At 46.0% G+C, this 27,437-nt stretch overlaps 1 protein-coding gene and 3 non-coding genes across 4 annotated transcripts; 2 read left to right on the plus strand and 2 right to left on the minus strand.

The window, feature by feature from the left end:
• Positions 1 to 1,184: 1,184 nt before the first annotated feature.
• LOC144160181 (U6 spliceosomal RNA) lies at positions 1,185 to 1,287 on the minus strand. The gene has a single exon (XR_013320368.1). It is a non-coding gene; the product is annotated as a U6 spliceosomal RNA (small nuclear RNA).
• An 808-nt stretch (positions 1,288 to 2,095) lies between these two features.
• On the plus strand, positions 2,096 to 2,167 carry Trnae-uuc (transfer RNA glutamic acid (anticodon UUC)). Its single transcript has one exon. It is a non-coding gene; the product is annotated as a tRNA-Glu (tRNA).
• A 6-nt stretch (positions 2,168 to 2,173) lies between these two features.
• On the plus strand, positions 2,174 to 2,245 carry Trnaq-cug (transfer RNA glutamine (anticodon CUG)). Its single transcript has one exon. It is a non-coding gene; the product is annotated as a tRNA-Gln (tRNA).
• Positions 2,246 to 3,244: 999 nt separating this feature from the next.
• On the minus strand, positions 3,245 to 27,335 carry LOC144158735 (uncharacterized). The gene is made up of 8 exons (XM_077689821.1): positions 27,121 to 27,335; positions 22,592 to 22,676; positions 17,546 to 17,652; positions 15,195 to 15,409; positions 12,334 to 12,470; positions 11,720 to 11,814; positions 6,505 to 6,706; positions 3,245 to 4,624 (listed from the first exon to the last, which is right to left on the minus strand). Exons 2-8 carry the CDS (start codon positions 22,673 to 22,675, stop codon positions 4,541 to 4,543), a joined length of 924 nt encoding a protein of 307 aa, XP_077545947.1. The 5' UTR covers position 22,676; positions 27,121 to 27,335; the 3' UTR covers positions 3,245 to 4,540.
• Between the last annotated feature and the right edge of the window lie 102 nt (positions 27,336 to 27,437).

Genomic DNA, 27,437 nt, shown 5'->3' on the forward strand with positions numbered 1-27,437 from the left:
GTTAATACTAGTTATGTAGCCAGATCGTCTTTATTTAACCTAAAAGAAGCTATTGTACATGCGTCGCTCGATGACACATGCCACGGCAGTTGGTTCGGGACCGTGTTTCGCTTGCTGCTTGAGCTGTCAGAATCGCACGGATTTCGCTTGTTGCAACCTAATTTTTCTTAAACGATCTCATATTTACAATCCGTTCGACTAGGCGCGAGACGTCTGTCAAACTCTTCCAAAGCGGCCGTCCGCTTTGGAACGATGGACACGGTGCGTCTCGGTACCGTCCGGTCAAGTCGCTCCGGTTACGGCGGTTACGGTGGGGTTCTGCTCATGCGGGGTGGCGTCCAGACGGTAGACGTTACCGCTCTGGAACCGCTTTTCCGATCTGTTATAACTCTCTTTTAATGTTGTGTATAGATTACACAAGAGCGTCACGGTAGCGCTATACTGCCGTTAGCTGTAATTTTTTTTGTGCTTTACGTTATGCCGGACGTAACTCAGAACATTGGCCTAAACGTCCGTCGGACATATAACTCTAGTTTTCCGCCGGACGTAACCCTAGAAACTGGCTTAAAGTTCCGTCGGATGTAACTCTAGTTTTCAATTTTGGGTTCCGTCGGACGTAACTCTAGACACCACGTTAAAGTTCCGCCGGACGTAACTCTAGTTTTCAATTTTGGGTTCCGTCGGACGTAACTCTAGACACTGCGTAAGAAAAAAGCCGTTTGCAGCACATGAAATGGGTAAAAGTTTAAGGAACGTCATCACAGGGTAAAGGAACCAAAAAATGAATTAAATGCGTTTTGCAGCTACAATGCTAGCTAGCATTGCTCTCGCAACTCTGAAAAAAGTGTACTCATTGTAGGCAAATTTTCTAGCTAAATATGGCGTAAAAAACTGGCACAGAATTTGGGATGTTTCACGATGCTGCAGGTCATCGTTAAGAAATGGCCATGCTAATCTTCTTATATCATATAGACAACATTTTTTAAGGAGTAGTTAACGTGGTGGAAATAGCTGCATATGGTTATTTGAAGTTGCACATGAGGAATTCTTTTCATTGACGGCACCTGAAAATGTGCGATGTATTGGAACGAGAACTTTTCAGCCTGCTGTGTATTTTTACCAGCATCAAAGTGCTCTTGTCAAGCAAGTGTAACATGTGGCATGTTATATAAAAAAAAACGCAAAAAAATGTGGAACGCTTCACGATTTTGCGTGTCATCCTTGCGCAGGGGCCATGCTAATCTTCTCTGTATCGTTCCAATTTTAGTATATGTACTTTGGAAGTACAAACCCACCTCTTTCTTTCTTGCATTTATAGCCACCCCGACAAAATTGCTACCGTTCCAGTGATGTGACATGTTTTAGGCAAGAAATGTAATTTTTGCAGCAGTTCATTACTACATATTAATTTCTTGCTTCTTAGGTACTGCATAGTGCACTGACTTTTTATTGTAAATAGTATAAATTAAGCTCTAATCGCGAGAACAATACTATAATTGTGCTTCAAACTTACTTCAGCAATGGAGCGGCGTTCTGTTTAATTTTACATCGACATTTCCCGCCCACGATTCGTACTCCGTTCCACCGGCCTTCAATTCCAATGTATTAAACATGCTTAATAATTGTAAAGCAAACTGATAGACAGAAGTAACAGTGATAGACAGAACACAAAAGGCAGCATGCGCTGTAACAAGTGCGCAGTAGAAGACGCATCAGTCGCTACTCATGGGCTGCGCTTGTTACACCGCGAGTATGTGCGAGAGTTACAAAGAAATTAACTTGCGCGTAAGTTGGAAACGTACTTTTCTCGGTGTTTACATCTCATTATTTATTAATAAAACAAGTGCTTCGTAACTAGGCCATTTTCATAGCTAGTGTTGGGTAGCCAGAGATGACCTCACGTGCCTCGCAGAAACCGTCTGCGCGCGCGAGGACCATTGCTACGACCAGTGCCTCAGAGGAGGCACTGCTACGACATACCCGACTTTATAACCAAGTCCGTAATACACGATCGAGGCCATCGCCAAAAAAAGGAAGCGACAGCTAAAACATATCACCGCGCCAGTCCAACGGCTCTAAGCGCGGGGGGAACATCTCCGGCGTGGTCTAGTGGCTAGGATATCTGGCTTTCACCCAGAAGGCCCGGGTTCGATTCCCGGCGTCGGAAGTGTTCGGTCTCATGGTGTAATGGTTAGCACTCTGGACTCTGAATCCAGCGATCCGAGTTCAAATCTCGGTGAGACCTGACTTTTTTTTTCGGTCTTACCATACAAATATTAAAAAAATCCTTTGCGCTAAGCGCTAATATTTTCTCGTTCGCTCTAATGAAACATCGTACGCAGCAGCCCAACAGGGTTAACGAGATGCAGAAACGAACTAACAGTAAGCAAGCAGAGAACCGGCGTGAGGTGGAAACGAACTAACAGTAAGCAAGCAGAGAACAGGCGTGAGGTGACAACTTGGCGCTAATTAGTAGGTGTCCTTTTTTTTTTTTTTTGCCTGCTCAGAGCAGCTACAAGCAGCCCATAACTGCTTCCACCAGACGTTCTATGCAAATACAAAAATACAATAAAGAGCTGATTTGAGCAGGCAATATATATATATATATATATATATATATATATATATATATATATATATATATATATATATATATATATATATATATATATATATATATATATATATAGAGAGAGAGAGAGAGAGAGAGAGAGAGAGAGAGAGAGAGAGAGAGAAGGCGTCAGGCAACTGAACACGACCTTTCCAACTGACATCACTGCAAATTTTTAGATCAACCAGTGCTCCCGAGGCGCTGAGCGTCATATGACCAATCTACCCATGGGAAACAAATAGGAAATGTCATAGGCAGCATGCGCAGGTCATCATTTCCAAATAATCCCAACGCGTCGAACATAATTCTTGGCTGGTTTTGACAGAACTCACATAAATGCAAAAAACAAGCGTTGTCACGCAATTATATATAAAAATTGCAAAAAATGTAAGGTCGAATACTGCCATTGAGTCAACAGTTTCCTATTTACTGACAACTGTACATTATTGGGGGTAACTCCCAAGGCGCTGAGCGTCAAACGACCAATCCACCCATGGGAAACAAATAGGAAATGTCTTTGGGAACACAACGCACACTGCTAAATAATTCCAACGCATCGAACGTAACTTGCCTGTTTTTATGACACAACTCGCGCACACACAAAAAAGAAAACAAGCATACATAAAAATTGCAAAAAATGTAAGGTCGAATACTCCCATCGAGTCATGAATCAATAGTTTCCTATTTACTGACAACTGAACATTACTGGGGGCAACTCATGGGATCCGGACCTAACACGCACCGAGCACGGAAGCTCCCGCTTATATACCCCACTCCTGCAGGGAAACCATACAGCTCAGCTACCTCGAGTTGAATAGAGTTGCTGGATTTATGTCAAGCTAATAAGCAACATACAAGGCGAGGTTAACATTTTAGATCAATGCTGCTGCAATCTATAAACGAAAACGCAGAGATGCGTCCGCGGTGACCGAGGGAACGTTTAAAATTGATACGACGAAGAGGCTCATCCGCGTGAGTTGTACCTCAAGAGCAATAAGGAACATTGACACAGGCAAGCGATGAACATCTTTTATTCCAAATTTATTAAAATTTACGCCAAAGGAAGGGTAATAAACGGCTGCACAAAAAGTACACGCCAGCATTCGGCCACCGACGCAAGCAAATAAAAGCGCGGGTTGTTCGAAATTCAGGAGTCGTAGGGGTGGGACCTATGCACTCTTTTTATTAAAAAAATTGTGAAGGCGTTAAATAAAATGTTGACAGCCCGTCAATACGCTAAACGTTAAAAAAAGTCAACTAAAATTTTGCCTAAGGCAATAAAAAACTGAAGGCGTTTTTATAAAAACAAATGCGGCAGTTAACTGGTAAATATCTCTAGAATAAACTAAAACTCCGCACGGCGGCAAAAATTATGTACATTTTGATGGCCGAACATACGGGCTAAAAAGACAAAAACAAATGGAAAGCTCCGAAGACAATAAAAGAGCTAAAAAAAAAAACGAGGGGGGTTTGTGGGGTGGACGCTTTTATCATCCGAGCACAGGAATACCACTTGTGGCTGTTAATGCGCGGAGTGGCTCCAGGGATGCGAGGCTTTAAGTAAGTGCCACTTTATTCACTCCCCCTTAGCAATTAACCACAGAGCTGCTTGTGTACAGACTACACAAGCTTCTTGCAAAACGGCCCTTTATGGACCTGTGAAACCGCTCAGGTTTTGTCTACCCCGTACTGCACAAAGTTTCTTTCCCGCTTTTTTTTTTCCAGGGAGGTCGGGTAGACAAAGCATAACCATGAACTCTCGAAACCCGATCTTCTAAGGGTCATGACCTCAGGTTCTTGTGGCCTTGGCATATCGTCAGCACTTTCCAAATGCGAGTGAGTTGCGCAGACTTCAGTCCGAAAAAAAAAAAATTCAGGGGAAGGGGACGGCATCTTCGCCGGGGTGCTCAGAGGAAGTCTCTGTCGATGTCATGAGCACACTTCCTGCATGGGCGAGAGCACGGCAGACATCTCCAGGTTACGACGGCTGGCCAGTCTTCTGCTTTCGGATACCTGCGCAAATGTAACGAAGAACTTGGGCTTTGGAACACTGGGGGAACATTGGACTAGTCCAGACTGCCTGGGCTGCTATAGTGCATATCTGGGACCGGCTTCGCTACAACAATGGCCGTCATTTCGAAATGCTTGATACTGGCGTGAAAATGCGAGTTTCCCACAGGTTTCAGAGTCCCGTGGGTGGGTGGGAGACTACACACATCACATGGTGTGCATCGTTTTAAGAGTTGTTTCGAGTTCCACTCCATGCACCGCTCAGGAGGGCGCATTATGTGATTTCTAGTGTCCCATCCGTCCACAGGACTCCCAAACTGGGAGAAACATAGCAAGGGCACATCTTTTAAAGGTAACATGAAGACAAAATACAAATTTGGTTCATTAGGCAGGCTGCCACGGCAGAGTAACGATCGCAACGTATTAAAGCAAATTTTGGAGCAGTTAGGATAGATATAAAGAAAAAAAAACATGATAGAGTGACAACGCATCACATAGCCTTCGTGACGTTGCAGGGATCGGTTTGTGCGATTTGTGGTCACTTGACAAAAGCTACTGCCCAAAAACATGTTTGCGTGACTGATATGGTGTCTGGTTCCATTCAATCATGCCGTTTGGATGAAACAATTGGAGTCAACCACTGATTACTGTTTTAATAGCTTACCAATGACACCACCGCTGATGTACAGTGGGAAATTTGCAAATTTGTCAACGTTTGTTATTGTTATCCTTTTTGGTGGGGCTGGAGTGCAGTTCAGTGAGCTCGAAGTCTACTCCTTTCAAATACAAAGGCGTAATTGTCTTCCTTGTCCTTTTAAACCTCACAGGTGAAGGCAAAGTCACGAAGTTGCAATGTACACGGCAGTGGCGCTTCAAGTGCATAACGCTACTATCACAGGTCACCATTGCACGGTTCTGGCAGCAGACAAATTTTTGACCCCTGCCTTGTAGTTTCCTGGTCAGACTAGCAGCTTGGTGCAAAGCAGTCAACCCAGCTCCGATTTCAGACAGCTGGCAGTCATACTCGGTTACGACTCACCGCGTTGAGAAGGCACAAAAGCGTGGACAGTTTAAAGAAAAAGCAAATGAGAGTGCTTTTACGACTCTTGAAGGCAGATGGCGCAACAAACATTCCAAGAACACTGTCTTCCTTAACCTGCCTGTGTTGTTACACCTTTTCAAGCTGAGAGTAAACCTTTATTGTACTGTGCTTTGGGCTACAAGGTACACACAATAGGACACACAAACGAAGTGGACAGCATGAGTGCCTGTGCTGTCCACTTTGCTCGTGTGTCCTCTGTACTTGGCATGTACCCCTCAACCCCCAAAACGCGGTCTACAATAATGCAAAACCGACCAGCCCAATTCCTGACCCTACTGAGTGTAAACTAGCGTCACTAAATAAGCTACGCTTAAGAGTACCGCCACTTCGTGCACCCAGAAGCGACTGGGGGCCATTTTGTTTCTGGCTTGCAGTGTTGCCATCTCTGCCAACGAAACCGCCGCCGGCTGTGACGGGCAGAGTGCGACCGGCCGCTCAAGCGTCCACGCAGCAGAGAGAGAGAGAGAGGCGTCCAGAAACAAAATGGCTGCGCCCATACGTAAACAAATATCACGTGGTGCTGACCGACCAACGAAAATCTTGGCGGCACATAACACTGAGAGAAAAGAGTGCCGATACTCTACAAGCCTTTATTCAGTGACGCTAGTGTAAACCAACAAGCCCAGCTCACTGCTTTGACCGGTTACGGCTGCTGGAAAGGTAACTCGCTTTGGTGAACCCTAAGAGCTCAGAGTGAGCCAGATATTTGAACACCCTGCGCTACGCCCAGGCAGCACATGATGGCAAGTGCTGTGGGAGGGGGAATTGAAAGGGCACCCACACCACCAGGCCGTCGCTTGAGCCTCAGGGCCTCGGGGGAAGAGGGGCTCCAGTTCTCGGCCGCGGACTCGTCCGAGCTCTCGCTTGGGTGAATGTGCACAAAGCGCTTCTTCAGAGCGTTGGCCAGCAGGCCGCCGGGATCCGTCGACGGAGGCGGTTCCTCCTCTGCGTCATTCTTGCGCAACGGAGTGCCACTCGGAGACCTGCAGGACAACGTACGTGCGAGAAAGGGGTTTTTGAAGAACTATGGCGTTAGTTAAAGGGGGCACATGGGTTTTTTGATCAAAAACTATTATAATGATAACAATTGGGGGACATGTAGTTTTTCATTCTGATTGTAGATATAAATCTTGTGTAAAACGACTATATTCAAATTTATTCGGACTTTTATGTTTGATTTTTTGACAGCCTTCGCAAAAGAACTGCTGGAGGGATGCAGCTGAACAAGGTACCAGTGAACTGCGCACAAACCAAGGTGTGCAATATGACTAACAGCATCATTCTATCTCGTCTGTAGCAGAAGTTTTGACCGTTTGAGAAGCTTGGGCCTTAAAGGTGGGAACCAGAAAAACTGGTTTTGCCTTCCAGGCCCGAACATTTTTTCAGGGATGTATACATATTTACATATGGGTTGTAATACAGACGGAGGTCCCAAGACCGAAGCCGTACGTGGGACCTCCAATGACGATACACAAAATATTACGAGCGACGTTAAAAAAAAAAAATAAAAAGGTATACAGAACTATTGAACCATAAAGAACTACATATACAAAGCCAAACTATAAAACTATACAGAACTATTGAACAATACATAACTATGTTTTCAGCGACAAAATATAAAACTAAATAGAACTTTAGATACAGTTATAATAAGTAGTAGATTTCAAGCAAAATATAAACAACGAGATACAATAAAAAATGGAACATTAATATACCACAAGAAATTTAAATGTCAAGCAGGTATGTAGTTCCTAAGTACAGTTTTGAACTTATAGAAAGAATTTGTTTTAATATAGCTGGGTAAAGAATTCCAAAAAGATATAGCCGAAAACAGTATTGTATGCTTACCATAATTAGTTCGAATCTTAGGAAGCAAGAAATTGTTTTGACTCGAAAAACGCGTGTTATTCGTATTAGTAATCATGCGAACCGGGAAAACCTCTAATACGAGTTTGCGATTAAGAATTTTGAAAAATAAGATACCGAGGCTGTACCGATAAATTTGAGTTAGAGGCAAAACCCGAAGTTGTTAAAATAGTGGAAAGGAAGAAGATCGACGGGGTGCAGAGTTGATGACGCGAATAGCTTGTTTCTGTAATGTAACGAGAGTTGACAAATGGGTGGCGTAAGAGCTACCCCAGGATGTTATACAGTAGGTTAAATGACAGTGAACGAAAGCAAAGTATAAGCTCAGAAGGATTTGAAGAACCTTAAATGTAAAAATCGAATAAATTAGAATATAGTCATTTTACACAAAAATAAATTTTATAACTAGAAGCAGAACGAAAAACTTCACGTGCCACCCAGTTTTCACCATCACAACTGTAAAAATAAACTATTTTGGTTTAAGACCAGTGTGCCCTTAAAGGGGCCATGCAGACAAAATACAAGTTTGTTTTATTCGAAAGTTTTAGTGTTTTATAGTGCCCCCAGCACTCATCTGGGAGCAAATGATGCTTTATTCACTGAGAAATTAAACAATTTAAGCTGAAATTTGAATCCTCCCGCTGCATTGTCTTTTGCGAAATCTGTGAGGACATATTCAGGGAAGTTATAAAACAAATGTTAGTATGTAACTATGGCTACTTCGAACGGCGAAATACCGTTTGTTGCCTTGTTGCCCTCATAGATGGCGGGACAGTACCGCGCAAGAACAGCTGTCCGCACATGCTCTGCTTCGCACCAAATCTGTATCTGGTTGACTTTTGTACCAGTTAAGGGGGATATGGCTCTTGAAACAGCTCCCTTTAGTTGTGAAGTAAACTGTGTGAAACTTGGGAGACTTGCTGCTTTTCCACCCCTGATTTCAAACATGGCATTATTTCTTGGGTAAGTCGACTAGTTCCCAAGATAATTAGAGATAATTAGCCACTTTCGGCGAAACAGTACACAAACCAGTGTTGGTCATAAAACTGTAATCTTCCAATACCACGAATTTTTTCCAACTGTTATTTTCCAATACTATCAACCCTGGTGAGTGGCAAAATAAGAGAATTGGTCACAGGCCAGCTTCGGGACGCCGGCCTGTGACACACACCTGGCGCTAACCCGAACCGAATGTACCGTATAATGCGGAATATAGGTCGAGGCGGAATATAGGTCGACCCCCTTACCTTGTAGCCCAAAAATTAAAAAAATAATTAGGTACCAATCATTGTTTTATTGAGACTATACTTGTTCGTCTCAGATTACTCATTTAAAACTGTCTGAAGTATCGTCGGACGACTGCTTCTGGCTCGCTGTCGGCCACACAGCAGGTCGCCCTGGGTGCAGTCCAGGGAATTGCTTATGCAGCACTTCTTAAACACTCGCAAGAACATGTCATCGTGAAGCGAGCGCAAAGCAGGGGACACTCGTGTGCTGACCGGAGCGACAGCCAGTCTGTGCAGGCGGTCAGCAAACATCTTGGGGTATCCATTCGTAGAGACATCGCACGACGCTAGCGGGTAAAATTTGCCCCTTTGTACAGCAGCACAGGTGCACAGAGCAGTGCCCATGAAATGAGGCCTTCCGAGCGTTGCATACCGAGAGCTGCCCCTTCAGCTAACGCCGCTAGACACACTTCTTTTGGCGATACCGAACTGGCGCAAGGCGGACACATCGTGGGCTTGGGAAAATCCCCACCTTTTCTTTAAAACGCTGCTGTGAACTGGCCTAAACTCATTTTGAGCAAGAAGGAAATAGCATGCACACATTCGCCGACAGCGAGAGAAGCAACAAAACAAAGATGGCGTCGCGTCCGATTGATGGTGGTGGCGATGGTGCCTTTGGTGTTTGGATGGGCTCGAGGGGCTGCCCGGTCGCCAGATGACAACTGCCAGTGACTGCAATATAGGTCGAGGGGTGACTTTCCGGCAAATTTTTCTGTAAGAAATCTCGACCTATATTCCGCATTATACGGTACCCCACTAAGGTCGCGTCAAACGTTTATACCCTCGTAAACACACCACGCTTGCAAACAGAGTGCCTGCTCCACATTATTCTGCATTTCGAATGCGTACAAACGGTAAATCGCAGCCTTGAACGAGCCCCAAAACAACGCCGACAGGTGGAGCGGGCCGGAGACTCCCGCGGCTGCTTTCGAAACGGGTCGCTAGGGGGATTTCAGTGGCGCCCCTACAGGCTGCGCTCGAGGCGCATAGACTGCAGACGACCCTCGTTAACGTTGTTTGTGTGCATGCAGAAGAAGCATAAATCATTAAGCACACGGCAAGATAGTGGGCGAGCAAAAAAAGGGCGATTTTCACGCTTCATCGCTTTACCGCAAGCCGAATCAGCCTAGAGTGAATGTTGTAGTGTGCGATATTTATTGTTTTTTTCCCCCCCCAAAAAATCGTCGTCATACAATTGAATCTTAGATCTGCTGGGTTAGATCGATGTTTTTCAGTTCGCCTTGAATATTTATGACTAAAAGTTCCCTGAAAAAGAATAAGCGAACGTCACATACGTGGCAGTGTGCGATGTGCGGTGTGTCTCATTGCGGCAGCGCCCCGTGATTTAGATTCCGCGCGTCTCGGCAGCGTGCATAGTTTGACATGTTAGAAGACAGACGTCGCGGATGATGATGATGAATAAATCTATTTGTCAAGCTGGTGCAGATGTTAGGGCACCCGCCCGGGGAGGGGGCTTCTTTATTCTGGGATACCCTGAGCTCGGAGAAAGAAAAAATGCCCTCTGGGGAGAGCAAATAAGGGAAGGGGACAGAAATGTACAAAGCCACAAAGACGAGGAGTGAGACCGTGGAGGAGAGCAAAGTGAAAGCTGGGCGGCCGGCGGTGCGGGGACATTATTGGCCTGCGCAAACGATTTTTTCTGGGTCAGAGTCAGCACTCCAGCCCAACGCGCCCGATGGCTGTGCAGCTTCATCCAGCGTAGTGCACGCTATTTACATTGGTGCTTCAATGCTTATGTGTTTGTTGGTAACTTTTGTTGTTCACCCAACCATTCCTACTGCTATAAAAAGAATGTGCACTAAAATTAAGCGCAAATAGCTCGTTTTACAAGCTTATAATCCCTGTTTACTTTGCGTTGTATTTCGTTGGTCTCAGCCAATGGCAACGAGCTGCCCATAATTCGTCATAAGTTCAGTGCAGAAAAGTAGCCAGGGTTTCGCATGCCTATTTTTTCTCATTATATGGTAGCTTGTTTGAATGAAGTTTGCATTTAGAGCGGTGTCAGCATTTTCTAAATAAGGCAATCTTTTGAATGAACTAGACTGTTTTTTCTGGGGAGCAAACCACAATCTGGGTGCTTCTTGAAGCGCTTGCGGATGGTCCAGCTGGCAAGTTGCGTGGTGTGGTGAACGGTTATTTTTCACCGCGAGTGGGCCATTGCAGAAACAGCGTTACAGGTTTGTCCGGGCCGCAAAGCATTTCTGTATCAACCTTAGCGCCGTGTGTATAATACAAAAAGAAGATGGCCGAGCCACTTAGACAGATTTAGACATGTGCCCTTGTTCGAAGCTACCATGGTTCCCATTTGCAGCTTCTGACATACTCAGGCTTCACATAAAAAACTGAGAAAATGCAAACACCAGCAAAGACTGACAAAAAAACAAAAACAATAAAACACAAACATTATTTTGTATGCATGCAGCTAGACGAAAGTTGCTCATATGTAAAACAATAGTAATACACAGGCAAAAAAAAAAAAAAAAAAAAGTCGCGGTGAACTAAAGTTGGTTCCGACTAAAAAAGATCAAGAAAAACAAACATTAGACTGGCTTGGTCACACCGCAAGCACTGGGAATGTGTTGATTAACGTTAACCGATGCAGGCAGTGTTCAGGTTCAGCCGTGTTGGCATAAATAGTAGCAATACTCCACAGACATAATCTCGGGGTAGACAGATCCATGGCTACTCCCGGTGACAACGTTATTATGTTTGGAGGGTAGCCCCATTAGGAGCGCTCCCCTCAAGTGACATGTGACAGCCCCCTTTTGTTTGTTGACTTAACTATCCTGCCCCAATTAGCAGCAGCACAAGCAGCATGCTTACTTTTCGACCTTCTTTAGCTTGACCGAGCCGAGCCCCTTGAGCACTTCGGCGAGCAGCGCCTCGTGTGCCGTCGCCTGCTTCTTGGCCGCTGGATCCTGGGGGGCAAACAAACAGACAAACAACATTGTTGGGGCACTTTATGGACAGTGTAAGCACTAAGATGTCCTCGCAGCTTAACGTTGATATTCCTTTAGTGTCCCTTGAACTAAGCCATGATAGGCAAAGAGAGAGAGAGAGAGAGAGAGAGAGAGAGAGAGAGAGAGAGAGAGAACCAGGAGTCAAATCCCACAAGACACTGCCACTTTTTCTTATGGCGCAAAAACAGCCCAACTACATTTGCGACTCAGCTAGTCACTGCAATGGTGTGTGAATCATGTTCAATCGTGATTAGAGTAAAACCTCGATACAAGAAACACGTCTCTTGTATGTGAAGTTGCTGACATGGCGAACATAGGAAAACCAGCCAAACTGTTTTCATTCAAATGTCCCTTATAACCAAGTGTGTCTCTTTTTTCTAACAGTGTCTTTTGGAACGAGCTTTCACTGCAGCCCAATCTCTGTCGGCTCTGCGAAAAAGGCAGAGCGAAAGAAAGAAAATAATCAAAAAGTCGTACCTTGGGGGCAGCCTTCTTGATTGGCTGGGCCAACTTGGGCGGTGGTGGAGGAGGGGGAGGAGGAGGCGGTGGAGGGGGTGGCGGGATACCCCCCGCAGTGACGTACACCACAGTGTTGCTCTTGCGCGTGTCTGCATCTGAAAAAGTGCAATAACTTCTGTTCACTCGAGACGTCCGGTAGACGGAACTAGCAAAAGTGGCAAAGCCACAATGGGCCCAGGGAGGACGAGAGAAGGATAGAGAGAAGGAGAAAGAGAGAGAGACCGCTTTTTTTATCTGTTTGTCAGGTTGTCTTACTGCTCTACAAAACAATTATTCTACGTCTAACCGAAAATTCGCTAGGGTCACACACATCAGCATCGGTAGGATTTTGTCTCAATAGGGGGAACCCATTGTATTATGGGGAGAGAGGCAATTGTGCTGGCGTGGCTAGTGGCAGCAAATGCCCCTTCTGCACCCCCCTGCTGAGGCCCATGGTCCCACATGCTGCACTTCAAATTTTTTCTTGTAATACGCACGCTATGCCATTTGCATCAGATAAAAACACAGCGATAGTTTCAGAGGGAGAGTCAGGGTCCGGTTGAGAAAAATTTCTTCTACAGCAAACAACGAAATATAATTCCAATTTCTGTTCACTCCTTTACAATGAGTCAGGGGTGAGACGGCTTAATCAGATTTGTGAGCAGTTTTTGGAGCAGCGAAATCTCGATTTTGGAGCAGAAGAACTACATTTATTATGTCACCTTATAGGGGCCTAAAAAATCACATTTTTGGCAACTCCGGGAAGAAAAGTGCAATTTTTAATCAGCTTTGAACGTACATATAACACTGAAACAGCATTTCAATAAAGTTGTTTTCTATTCCACTACCCTTTCACAAACCGTTTTTAAATTCTGAGGCTCTATGCATAGATAGCGTGGAGCGCCGTTGGAAATATCAAATTGAAAAACTAAGCAATTGCAAAGCATTTTTATTATCATTTGAATGCAGAAATTATTATTTATTCTAATCCCAGACTGGGCTTTACGCACAGAACCACGGCAAAAGTTGCGCAAAGCGAGGTGACAGTCGTCGCACCCCACCAGCCCTCCCATTTCAATCCTCAATGTGCACGTCCACTACGATCGTAATTTGAGTAATGTTGGTACATTTAGCCCCCTCCCTCTTGGCATTAAATTTCACTTCACATAGATGAACTATTATTACTAGCGTGTAATAATCACCTGTCCCGCTATCGCACACTGCTTGAACATTTTGCGGCGATGTAGCCTGTGCCGCCACTTCTGCAGTGTCGATCGTTCCATTCCCGCCGCTTGCAAGCTCACTGTCAAAGGCAGCAATAACTCAGCATTTTATAACACCGCAATAAGTCCGAAATTTCACTTCAAGCACGCATCGCGCCTCACACTCAAGGCCGAAACTCGGCGAATTCGCGGGCACCACGTTTCTGATGAACTCCCGTCTTTCGAGTCACGCAACTTCCCGCAACAGACCAAATGACTAAGTGTAAACCCAGCCACCCTCATAACCAAGACCATGGTAGAAATCGGCGAAGAGTGCTCTGCCTGAACCACGAGCAACTGCTTCGCTCGCCGGCCATGTTTCCTAAGCTTCTCCACACCAAGATGGCGGCGCCCCGTGATGTCGTTCCGGAGATACGGAGCTCCGAAAATTGCCGTTTTTTCATCAACTTGGACAAGTAGTTTGTCGCCTCAGTACACAAGTATTTTTTCTATAGGACTTTGCAATGGTTTTGAATGGGAAGACTTTAAAATCTCACAGAATATAACATGTGCAACCCGACATTGTGACCTTCAAAAAAACTATCTCGGGGAAAATTTATTATGCGGGTTTTTTATTAAATGATCAATCGATTAAACCTGTACAAACGGCATCACCTTTGGGGTGCTGGAAAATTATGCCGTCAGTAAGCATTTTCCCCCACCGAAACTGACGGGACCGTTAAAATCCTTGGCTCTCAGACTGTTTTGGAGCAGTTTGGCGCAATGTTTGCGTATTTCAAGCTTTTGGAGCAGCTCGGCGCAGGAAAACACATTTGTATCAGAACTGCGCAATATGCGCAGCTGTCTCACCCCTGATGAGTACGTTTAGTGGACCTCCAAGGGCTAAAATAGACACCACAGCTAGACCACCAGGGCCCCGAATCACCCTTACATACGAGCCGTAAACGTGACACGAGCAATCACAAAGTTGCTTTCACCGATTTCTTTTTTCTTTCCAGAAACAACACAACCATCACGCCACTCATCAGAAATATAGTGACCACTTTAGCTGCGAGGCTTGCGCCTCTGTTCATCAAAACTGGATAGCTAGTAAGCTCTCAAACTTAAACAGTAACAACAGACACCAATTTCATAACGCTCTTTTTTTGAGCAAATTTGAGAAGCAGCTAGTTCCACTGACGCTGGCATCCTTTTGAGAAATTGAACAGGCGACTAACCACTGTGCAATTAGCTCAAGAGAGTAAAATGCCCGTCATGTCCTCTCTTAGGTGTCTCTAGCCTTGCAAGGCTTCCCTAATAGGACTGAATTTTTGTGAGCTTCAAACAAGACCAAGCCACAGCAATGTTGAAGAAAACAACAATAACCCCGATTAACAAAACGTCTGCATCAAGGCATCAGACGAGAAGTAAGAGGCAGGCATAGGAATTGGTGGAGAGTTGCGAAAATTTTGCGCAGCTGCTGAAAGTGTAGGGAAGTCCTTCATCCCTCCCTCTTTCCTCTAATGGTCTAAAAGGCTCTACCATAAATAATGGCTTCACTGTTATCATCGCCCCGCAGTGGACGCGAGTAGATGACGATGATGATGGTGATGAAAAGGATGCTGCGCCTCCTCTCACCCTTCTGGAGGACAACCAGTTCCTCGACCTGCTTCCTGAGCGAGGCCACTTCCTCCTTGAGGAGGGAGATGTCGCTCTCGCCGCTCCCTTCCATGATGGGACTGCACCGACTGCTCGGGTTGGTGCTCACGGGCGACGCACACATGGCCAGGCTGCTCAGGGGACGCAGGCTGCCGCAACTCCCCCTGCTCGACTGGGAGCTGCTCCGGTAGCACCTGGGCACGAAGAGACCAACCGACCACTGCGGTCACTGTCCCTGCAGGCTAAGCACTCACTGCAGCAACCAGCACACTGCACCACTAAGCAGACACACCGGCTTCTTATTATGAGGTGTAAGTATTACGTCTCCTTGTTCAGTGGACCTTGAACTTCCTTGATGCAAACTATGGAACACCTTGTGCTTAAGCGCGGCTCCAGGCTCCTCCTGAGCCAGCAGCCCCACTTGAAACAGTTCCTCCTTGTGCTTCAACCGGGGCTCCTGGATACCTCCAGCAAATTAAAGCAAAATATGGGGGGTGACTAGGCTAACCCAGCCAATTAGGGTGATTAATTAAATGGCTAATTAAGCTGAGTAATTGAAGTGCAAAAATGTGTCCGACAAAGCTGACCTGTGTGATTGCCAGTACAATAGCTGCTGGTAAAAGATATTTCGATGGTGGACATAAAAATAGCGCTGCCAAATGCGCCAATGTATTCCAAGTCATTGCATGTGCCTGTTTTTAATGATTTTCCATTCAGGCCTTCCCGCTTCAAGTCATCTTAGGGATAACATAAGTGACTGAATTTTATAAGGCATGCTACAGACAAAGGGTCTGCTTTAAGCCCATTTGCTCGGTTTCCCCAATCGTACGGGAGATTCCCGAATTTTGATGGCTTTGTACGATTGCAAGACCGAAACAAAAATCTCCCGAATACAAACCCATGTTTGGCCAAACCTTTCTCCCAGCTCGGCCACACTGCACCGGAGCTACCTGAAAATCCAATCCAATCCTACACCAATTGACATTGTTATCAGCGAGTCACTTAGAAAGCACAGCCAGCCACGCGCGCAAGTTGAAGTGCTCAGTACCATAGAAACACTGGATGCGAGAGGCATTGCAGCGTAGTAAAGAAAAAGTGCACCTGGTTTCGAGCATCTATGTCTGACACAACCCCAAGTCACGTTATTTTGTCGAAGTGCCGCAGGAGCGAACATTGTTATGCCGGACAGCATTCCCACGACTTCTTGAAGAGGGTGGCATCAGCCATGTTGAAGATTTAGCAACTGACCAGTGGTGCTGCAGCTTATTAGTAGTCAGTAGGACGAAACAGTTCAGCTCCTGCTCTTTTGTAACTAAATTAAAAATTCATGTAAGATATTCCATCCCCCCCCCCCCCCCCCTCCCTCCTTCGGCGAACCTGGTAGGCATGGCTTTAAGGCTCGAAGGTGAGAACTACAAATGTATTGACAGTGAAATTTCAAATCAAATTGTGACTCGTAGCAACGATTCGTTTCAGAGCTTGAATTCCTCATACGTGAACTCACAAATAATTTACAACTTCAATTGTCACTACTTCCTCCAACACCTGCCATGGGACTGATCAGCAAGGTCTGAGATTTCCAGAGCCTTGTTTTGGCTTTGTTTTGCTGCCCTGCGCTGGCTGACCACTTCAAACTACAGCACGCGTGCGCTTTGGTGTGGGTCACGAGACCCACCGAGAAAGCAGAGAGGCAGGCGGCGCGGTGTGCTTCGACTCGACATCGCTCTGGCGAAGTCGGCACCATTGGGAAGGCAGCTGTCTCACGCGCTCCCCCACTCTCCTGTTCTCTACTCTGCTATCGGCTGATCTGTCTACACTTTACAAATACTTATTCACTTACTTATGTGGCTCGCCTCGCGGCAGTTGTACACCCATTTCCATAACCACACCCAATCACCCTGGTAAACCACCAAGTTATGTTGATTATTTAATTTACATTCTCTAACCTACTCCGCTGCTATGCTTAGCTATGACGGAGAGCTGACAAGTTGACTGAAACCCACGAAAATACAAGAAAAGAATGACGGATACACATTAAACAGGCACATGCGGCCTCGCATCTGTTTTGTGTTAGCCAGTCTTTTCACATCACCTTTTCGCAATACAGTCAATCCCGCATATATCGAATTATTGCATTTATCGAACAGTCCAAACATCCCCTTGGAAATCCTATGCAAAAGAAAATATTTTATATATCGAATTATCGATGTATCGAACTAATTTGCGATCCCCTTAGAGTTTCATATATTGGGGATCGACTGTATACAGCACTGTACAAAAGCACATGCTACTTGTTGCCTGGTGTGACCTCTGACCTCTCTTGCACTCACCTCAGCCTGACCCCTTCCCTCCTGGATGCTACTGACTGCAGCTGCTCGATGTCTCCAAAGTGAACCACGGGTGACTCCAGAGGAGGGGACTCCGCTATCTGCGGCATCTGAGGACAAGAAATTAGGAGGAGATGAATCATAATGAGTCACAAAATCCAAACTCAAAAGCAGTGAAATCCAGAAAAAATATCCTAGCTAATCAGAGGTTTGAGTTGCAAAAAAGCTTCAGTAGCGCATCTGAAAGACTTAGCGAGTTCAGCAAGTTGTACCAATGAGTAACGCCATTTGAAATTGGAGCAAGATAACACCAAAACTTGTTATGTAAAAGGAACAATAACAGGGCGACGCTAAATGACACGAATTCGTGTGTTAACTGGGGCGGTATCCTCGTGTTTTGTCCGTTTTATGACCGTTCTGAGCAAGCCGTCATTGGCTAAAAGAGAACACCTGGATGTGACACCATGCAAGCATGGTGGAGCTATGAGCCGCGGCTTCTCAGAGCAGACGATTTTTCGCCGCCTTGTTGTTGGTTCGCTGGGGGAACAATAAACACATAAAAGACAGTTTAAAATAGGTTTAGTTGTTCAAAATGTGTTTACAAGAACAGTTGTGCAAAAGTCAACCCAAAGCCCGCCTACAACTGGAAGTACGTTGCAATAAAACGGACACAAAATGACGTTTTCAAAACGGGCAATTACGAGAATACCGCCCCTGAAAGACTGCACCTTCTGTAGCTCTTTCTTTCTTTTTTCTGCGCAACAAACGATGCCTTGCTGGTGTAGAAATGAGCACTTAAGCTGGCTTTTCTCTATTTTGATTACACTCCCTTCTTTTTCTTTTCGCTGACAAAAGAGCCCGTTGCTAAGTTTGTAGAACAAACCGATCGAGCCTAACTCAACCACCCTCACGAACTGTTGCCACGGAGGAGAAGGTATAGCCAATAGGAAGTGTTTATTCTCCCAGCAGCCGTGAGAATGACCGTAAAAAATTTTTCATGGCAGTTTCCACAAAAGCCCGGCAGGCTTTCGAGGAAAGGTAACTTGACCTAACCCAATGCAGCCTAACCACACCCAGCCCACCTACCTAAAACAGCCTATCCTGAACCAAACCCAACCCAGTAAAAGCCCTCTGCATTGATCACATGATAATTGTGAGAATAAACGCACTACACAAAATTTACAAACAAGACAGATGAAAGAATATTTGTCATGTACTAAAAGCAGCAAAAAAAAAAAAAAAACAGATTTGAATCGCTTTTTACTGGAGGTAGTCGGCAGAATGAATTTCCACGGAATATTTGACCCACCCAACAACGCTACAAGCTGGCACACTTAGCCAATCAGAGGGGACTTCAGCCTATGGCTATTGTCAGAGTCCTTCAATGCTTTACTGGTCACGAAACTGCTCCGTAACTCAATGGGAGAGCTTCATATGCTGCATTTGGCCGCCGCGTGGTGGCGCCACCCTCTCACTGAGGTCACTCCTCAGGCGGCGTTGCGCTGGCTCGAACGGCGGAGCCGCGGCGAGTTGTGTTTGTTTTGTGCGGGAAAAAAATGTAACGTGCATATCGCGCTCTTGTGATGCGACTTAAGTAGTGCAACGACGATGCCGAACATGTGTTGCGTCCCGGGACGTCGTTCTTTGAACAACGATACCACAGAAAATGTTTCCTTGTTCTGTTGACCGAGCGACGGGCAGCTGTGTGAGAAATGGAGGGGTGTCATTCCAAGGCAAGCAACGGGAGATTTCAGCTTCGATTATAAGTGTGCGACAGTGTGTGGAAATGCACTGTGTGTGAGAATGGAAAAAGCAATGTACCCTTTTGAGAGCATCGTGGGCCTAGAATTGTACAAGGCTAACTTAAAGCCGGATTTTTGTCATATCAGTCAGGTTGTAGCGGTGCTTCATTACCTGTTTGCAAACTTGTATTACCTTGCGCTCAGGCTCGCGTGTAAAAAAAGCTTTGGGACATCCTTGTGCTTTAACTTTTCATATTTCCGCGAATTATCCCTTAGGGTTCGTTTTGTTTGTTTTGTAACCGCGCGTGGCCGATTCCGGTTTCTTATCTGGCGTTTCAACCGGAGCGCCCGTTTGCTCTTTTTGTCGTACGTCCCATCGGGCAATATTGTTTGATATGGAAAGGGTGCCACCTTGTCGCTAACTTGATTGATTGTAGGGTTTAACGCGCCGACGCAACGCAGGCGATAAGGCGCGCCGTAGTGGAGGGCTCCGGATTAATTTTGACCACCTGGGGATCTCGTACACACGGGCGTTTTTGCTTTTCGCCTCCATCAGAAAAGCGGCCGCCGCGGCCGGGAATCGAACCCGCGACCTCGTGCTCAGCAGCACAACGCCTTAGCCACTGAGCCACCGCGGCGGGTACCTTGTCGCTAACTTGATTTTTTTGTTTCTTCGACAATGTTCTCGATCCTATTTCCATGGATCTGAAATTAATAACGTTCCAAGAGTAATGCATGCATAGCAAACACCGCGCAACTCACTTTATCGACGTTCATCTGTTCACGTCACACTGCGGACTGCTTCTTAGACGTTTGTGTTTCATTCTAGTCTTTTGTAGTGCAGGAGATCGCTAGCTCGCTGCGTTCAGAAAAGCTATGCGTCGTTCTTGGCTACGTGGCAATATTCTGTTTCCTCCGTGTGTTGCACATCGCAGCGCGAAAAAATAAATTTTTGTACGCTGGACCACGCTCTTTTGTCTGCCTTCGTAACATAGAAATTTTTTGTTGCGTGTGATAAAATCAGTTTCATTGTTCTTTTTTCGCGTCCTGTTTTTGCGAGGATTGCAAAGCGTGGAAGCAGAAAGACACATGGAGTAACATATATCTCTTCGTGTTTTGATCCTTCGCGTTTCTGCAGCGTTTTTAGATGTTCTCAAGTATGTACCCACTCATCGAAACGACAATACTATTGGGCTATCTCTTTTAGCGTTCTGTGCATTACAGAGCAATCAACGGATTCATTAAGCGTAGTCTGAACGACGCGTACTTGGTTTCTTTCAGTTTTTTATTGTATTATAGATAGGCCCACAGCAGTCCGTCACTACACAGCTACCGTATGTGTGGTATTTACAACTTTGCTTTAAGAAAAGAAGCAATATAGATTTAAAAATCCGTAAACACGACAGCGCAGCGCTTGTGCCAGAGCACACAGAAGCCGTTGCCGTTCGCGGCCGAAGTCTACGGTAACTTGCTTCGAAAAATAAAACCCCATTGAAGGCAGGTGATAAACACAATTACTGGACTATTCCTCGCTAACTACTACGAAAAAAACACACTTAATCAGCGCGCAGGCACCAAAAGCAGCGAGTGTTTGCACGCCAAGAGCTGGCAAATACGCCGCACGCGCGGTGGCTGGATGACCTTCGTGCGGCGGTGGCGCCTGTAGTGGCGCGCGCGGTCCCTATATGAAGCGAGCGCCGAAGTTTCGTGACCAGTAAACCATTGAAGGACTGTGCTATTGTATATACTCTGCCGGCAAACAGGAATGACAGCTGTTACATTCCCGAGCACGAATCTATCAAAGCCAACAAAGCCGAAGAACCAGTAGAATGCAAACTAGGGTTAGTAAGTACATTACGAAAAACCAATGCTAGTGATAACCGCTGGAATATGTTTACTAGCTGAAGTTCATTGCTTTTTGGAAACACTTCCTCTGCAAAAGTTGCCAGACACATTTATTTTATATTTACACATCACTGCTGTACTGCCTCCATCTCTCTCTCTTTTGGTTCAGAAAAATATTTCTACACAGGCTGCACCAATATTTTTTTTTATGCTTTGTGATGTTACAAAATGTGGTAGGTTAAAAGTGTATGGGTTGCAATACCAGTATTCATGCATTCTAAATTTCTTATACCCTTGAATCAGAGGCGCTGTTTCGGAAAACAGGCTAGTTTAGATAGATATCGATTGGACACATCACTTGGCTCTAAACTGCCAAAATGGTCATTTTTTTTTTTTTGCTGCAAAATTTATCCGAGGCAAGAAAATTAATGGCATTTTGATATCTCCCTTTAGTAAACCAAACCGAAGCAAATCACGAAACACAAGTAATGACATAAATCTACTGGAGGGAAGAGAAATTGTACAGGTTTAGCTGTATCTTCGCAAAGCCACTGAACGCGATGTTAACAATGCTATCCTTTTGGAATTACACTGGAGTCCAGTTGATTCACTAAGGTTGACACATTCTGTTGTGGATCCAATGAAAGGCGACTTCGGTCCATTCCCCCTAAAGTGCCTGCGAAACCAGCACTGCCAGAATTACAGTAGGTGCTACCCCACCACTTTTGCAATGCTCTCCGGGCGGGAGACGGAGTGTTCATCACGGCAATACTGGTTTGTTCGGCAATTTTTCAGTAAACACAGCCTGTTCCATTGCTGAACAGCAAGAAAACCACAAAAAGTGCGAGCATTGTGCTAGGAAACAAGCCCAATTAACCTTTTAAGTGAAGCTTATTAGTCTAGGTACAAACCCAGGAAATGCCTGGTAGCATCCCTCTGACCTTTAAGCTCAGCCAAGGTCAAGCAAGTGCCTCCCGCAGTTTTGTGGCACTGAAAGAACCACCACTGACCCCGCTTCAGCTACCGACTGAACAATTTCGTGGTGCCGATGGAAGTGCCACTGACTGTGCCTCAGTCGCTGGACGAACCAATTCGCGGCGTTGACAGAAGCGATCACCGCAGTCACCGGCCGAAGTGAAATTGAAGACACTGCTTGGAACTGGCATCTAAACAGCGTGCTGGCCATGTTTGCGACGCCATGGGAGACAACAAAGCAGGGTGGGGAGCACTACTGTGACATGCAATGATCAGAACAATGCCTAGTGACCTTGTTAGGGCAGCGCTTCTAGTTCGTTAGTGCAGAGAAATACTCCAAAGCGCACTTAGTGAGAGACGAATTTAGAAAGGCATGCAATTGAAGCTTCGCTTCACGTCGCTTCCCAGCTATGTGTGGGATTCATCAATTCTTTTGTGTCTCTTCGAAGTATAAGGGGAGTGGACATCGCCAGAGGGTTATACTCACTGTGAAAATGTCCAGCTTTGTGCAGAGCCATGCAAGGCACCGGTAGGGCAAGGTCTCGTAGCGAGACCTAGGCTTGCTCGACATCCTGAAAAATGAAAGAAGCGGGCAGGGGTTAAAAAGGAGGAGGAGGAGTGGGTCGGCAATCTGTGCGACACTAATAGCCAACTAACAAACAGTGTTAGCTTACACTGTCCATTGTGCAAGTCTTCACATTCCTACACTGGAATTAGCCATTCTTTTGCAGACATTCTGGAGCACGTTGGTCCAGTTTCGCAGTTGGTCCCATTTGACTGACTTTAAGACGGTTGAAACACATCACCATTACCATCATCATCACACTGCATTAGCTCAAGCGTTCCTACCATAGAGGTAAGAAAAACTTAGGAGAGGCCCCTAGCTATCTCGTGATGGACAGTAAAGGCCAACTGCACTTAAATTTCACCTCGACCAAATTTATTTTTGATGTGTAGTACGTACCACCAAATCAGCTGGGACACGAGTGGAGCGCCTCGTTAATAAGTCATAAGCGTTTAAAAAAGCTCCACCGCAGACCACGCTGCACCTGCTGTCGGATCGCGTAAACAGCCATGACGCGCCTGTGACGGCCTGTTCCAGCTGACGGGGGCTCCTTCCTCTGACCAGCCACGCATTTGGAGAACTGGTTGAGCTCTGCTGTGAACGCTTCACCCATTTGCTGCCCCGTGCGCGCGTAGAGCTTGCGCGCAGACTTGCTCCTTCTCGATTTTGGTTTAAAGATCGCCAATTTTTGCTGACCGCTTGCAGCGTCCCTGCGCGTATTTCAGCTGCTGTATTTTGCATCTCGCTTTCTTTTTCAGCACACTATACGGAAATAGTGTTTTCAAAAGGTCAAAATTTTAAGTGCAGTTGGCCTTTAATTGTGATTGCCTCCATATCCCAGCCAGCATCTCCAATCTTGAGGACCGTAGCCAGATAGGCAGTCCCCCCCTCCCCTTCAAAAAAACATAAAATAAAAATAAAGTTTTTTTTTCCAGAACGAAGGAGAGGGGGCAACCTTAAAGGGACACTGAAGTGATTTGTAAACACTGCGGGATTACTAGCGCAAATTGTAGTCCGGAGTCCACAGGCCATGTTTCGACCACTCTGAGTGCGTTTACGCGAATATATTTAGTAGAAAAATCCATTCGAAAATGCTGTCCTCCTCTCTGCATCCTCGCCCATTTTCTGTGGCATTTTCGTGTGACGCGAGGAGGAGATGACTTGGCTTGACTGCGCTACGGCACGGCTTGCCAATCTTCCGACAGAGTTTGTCAGCCCAGCGTTTATGGTACAGCTTTTAGTCTGCCGGCAGGTTGTCGCAATTCGTTCGCTCAGTTGAAACTAAGCTACGACACGTTTGTGAATGGAAGAATGTGCGTTTCTTTAGTTTGTACACTGTATGAAGCTCCAAGTCCAGGTCGCTCCACACAAGCGTCGCTGACTGGTACACTGGTAGGAAAATCTAAGTTCATTTGAAGATGGGAGAAGACAATGAAGCCGAAATAGGTACTAAGGAAATAAAATCAACTGGAACTTTTACCGTACAGCGTAAAACTAGTGTGCAGGTAGCACTTTTTTTGCACTGGGTGAACAAGCACAGCGCTCAGCAGCACGACTTGTATCTGCGAATGCGTTTCCGTCTAAGAAATGCAATTGCTAGACGTAAGATATTGTGGAAATTTGGAGGACGCTTACTGCACGGGCGCTATACAAAAAATAGTCACCTAAGCTGCTTAAAACGCTAAAACTAAATAATAGTGTAAACTGGTTATACATTATATACCTTATATTTCCATCGTCGACAGCGCTGGCCCGTGGCCGAGTGGTCTCGAGCACTAGTTATGATATTTTGAAAGTCGCAAGTACGAATCCCCGAGGGTTTTTTTTTTTTTTGTAAGCTGATTTTTTCCGTTTTCGGCCGATGTTTTCTATATTGAGTTCACCATTTTTGGGCCATAATGTTCACTGCTCCACGAGCGAGTTCTGCGAACTCGCTTGTCTCGTTGGCGTGCTGTTGCCATAAACACTGACTGCTTGCAGGCAGTGGGCACAGGCCAGAATCAGCAGACCCTTGGCCTGGTGCGACGCTTTTTACGATACAGGCATGAGTGAGGCAAGCTCCAAATATGGGGGAATAGCGCAAGGCATTTGAGCGTCTGCGGTGAAGCGGAGGGCGTTCATCCACTGTGCAGGACTCAGCTATTGATTGCTACGATTCCAAGCCGTCCTGGGAGGCTTATCTTAGGCATTTTACAGCCGACAACATGACAGAAATGCGGTATGACAATTACTGAGATATCGAGGATGCCCATCAGATGACGTTGGGAGTTAAGCATGGTGTTTTACAGAACCGAAACTTGTTTGAATGCTAATCGTGGGCATCATCCAATCACGGTGCACTTCCCCCCGTCATCACAGCATTTAGTTGGTGCGGCCGCCGCAGACCGCGCATGGTCGTTTTTCTTCTTTTGAGCTTTATAAAATAATTATTGACTTGTCAACTGGATAACCGATGAAAAGTCTGTTAATTGGAGGCAGTCTACGCGGTGCAAGCAAAAACGGGAGCGTGACAGATTCACTTCAGTGTCCCTTTAACCCTTTTATAAATTACTTTTTTGTTTCAATCTTGGCAGTAGTACTTAATACCCCTGTCACACGAGCCCTTTCAATCACGATTGAGTCAATCCGGATCGGGCGCTGCTATACGGCAGTTTCAATCGCCATCGAGCTTGATCCCGCTCGAACTAAATCCTGGTTTCTCAAGCGCGATCGAACGAAAGCGGCGATACTCTCATCCCCACTCAATAATGGCACAGAAGGTGACAACTTAAACTAACGCCACAAATTGTGTCAAATAACTTGACCCAAATAAGCATGCGGTAACATTTACATAGCTACGTATACCTACGACTGCGCGAAGTTACCAGACGCCTGCCGCAAGTACATTGTTAGCGCCATCTGGCGTACACGAGTGCAATGACGACAATAGCTGACAACCCGGCATTCACGGGCGCCTCAGAAAAAACAAAAGAGCAGCAAGCTTCGCACACCCAACGACGACTGCGTTGTTGGGAGCAGTACCGTCAAAGTCTAGAAAAGGTCCCCCCTCGGCGTATTTCCTGCATAGACCAAGTGGGGAGCTAAGTGGACTGACCCACCTGCTGACAGCCTCACTTTTTTGGAACATCCGGACTGGCCGTGGTGGGACCGGCTTTCCATGCGAGCGTGCTCGGTGTGTAATGCGTACTCTGACATTCAGGCTGCCTCCTGACGGTGCAAAAGAAAACTACTGTGCCAGGAAAAGCTCTGGTGGTGCTGGTGCAAATACTCGATCCCAAAACACCACACCACGGGTGGCAACAATTTATTAAGTGCAATTTCTCCATACGTGCAAACATATGTTCGAACTAACCGGTGAAAATTATCGCGACTGAAACGTGCCGTGTAGCAGAGGCAGTACATCTAGCACGCTCGAAAAATCGTTTGCGATTCACTTCAATCACGATTGATAGTGCTCGTGTGACAGGTGTATTACTAATCTGCTGCAGATCCCTTTGAGTCACTTCGATGAACTCAGAAGCAACTGCCTAAAAATCATTCCAGACTGGTTACCACCTTAAGGAATACCAGCTGCGGGCCAAGATAAGTTAGTTTAGGCTCGAATGCGGCTTCGTCAGTCGGCTGGCAGCGGCCGAAAAGCGCGCTACCAGCGTTGGCAATCGTGGAACGCTGTTTTAGACTACGGTTCGCAGAAGGCTGATGCGGCAAGGTCCTCGGAGGCGTTGCCAAATCACCCCCCCTACCCGGCGATCCATGTCCGACGCTGGCTAGTCAGTGAGAGGAAGCGGTTTTTCCGGTTAGGTAAAATCAAGACAGGCTGATCAGTTGTAGTTGCAAAACGACACCAGCGAGGATTACTGTACTGGATGGGAGCAGTCTGTCTTGATTTTCACCCAACCGGCCAAACCGCTTCCGCTCACTGACTGGTCATCGTCACTGTTAATTATTGATAGTGACGCTGGCTAGTCAGTGAGCGGAAGCGGTTTGGCCGGTTGGGTGAAAATCAAGACAGACTGCTCCCATCCAGTACAGCAATCCTCGCTGGTGTCGTTTCGCAACTGCAACTGATCAGTCTACCCAGCCGGGTAGGGAGGTGATTTGGCAACGCCTCCGAGGACCCTGCCGGCTGATGCAAAGCGTTTTGTTGGACGGGCGACACACCGTATCGTGATTACGTTATAAGTAGCAGAGTGTTGTCCTTTAGTCACCCAGGGTCCACGTTCTAAAACGCGCTTCAACAGCGTCCCACACAGATCAGCTAGAGATTGACAGGTGACATCGATGTAGCGGCCAGAAGACGCGGTCGGAAGCCAAGAAAATGTAGCATTTCCAAACATGAGCAATGACTCTAGCTGAATAAAGCAAAGAGAAATGTGAAAAGCATACACGCACCTACTCATCTTTTAAAGCGCTCGCGACATCGCGTTCAAATGCAACACGCCGTTTCCTACCTGAGAACATTCAGTGGCGGCTCTGAATGAAAGCGCTTCGTCTTTACGAGAACACTATGCAGTCAGCTGGTGGCGTCGCTTCTTGAAACGGTTCGCCCCTTCGTGCTGGCTTGATTTGGGTAAAGCATCGGGCTATTAGAACTACAATCGGCTCAACGCGCACGTATTGCAGCGCACGGCCACAACGACGAGGATTCAAAACATGGCGCCCGGGTGAGTCGAATGGAAAAAGGCGAGGAGGAGCCGTGAACAATAGGTGTAATAAAGTTTTATTAAAGCTATAATTTACTGTAATAAACAACAAACAAATAAAAGTA

Source organism: Haemaphysalis longicornis, unplaced genomic scaffold (assembly GCF_048455015.1).
Source record: "Haemaphysalis longicornis isolate Haplotype H1 unplaced genomic scaffold, Haemaphysalis longicornis Haplotype H1 scaffold_10, whole genome shotgun sequence".
Lineage (NCBI taxonomy): Eukaryota > Metazoa > Arthropoda > Arachnida > Ixodida > Ixodidae > Haemaphysalis > Haemaphysalis longicornis.

Coding starts and splice junctions, on each gene's coding strand:
- LOC144158735 (XM_077689821.1), bottom strand. CDS start 22,675: ATGTCGAGCAAGCCTAGGTCTCGCTACGAGACCTTGCCCTACCGGTGC. Junction 15,410..17,545: donor AGGGAAGGGGTCAGGCTGAG/GTGAGTGCAAGA, acceptor CTTCGTGCCCAG/GTGCTACCGGAGCAGCTCCC. Junction 4,625..6,504: donor TCAAGCGACGGCCTGGTGGT/GTGGGTGCCCTT, acceptor ACATTTGCGCAG/GTATCCGAAAGCAGAAGACT.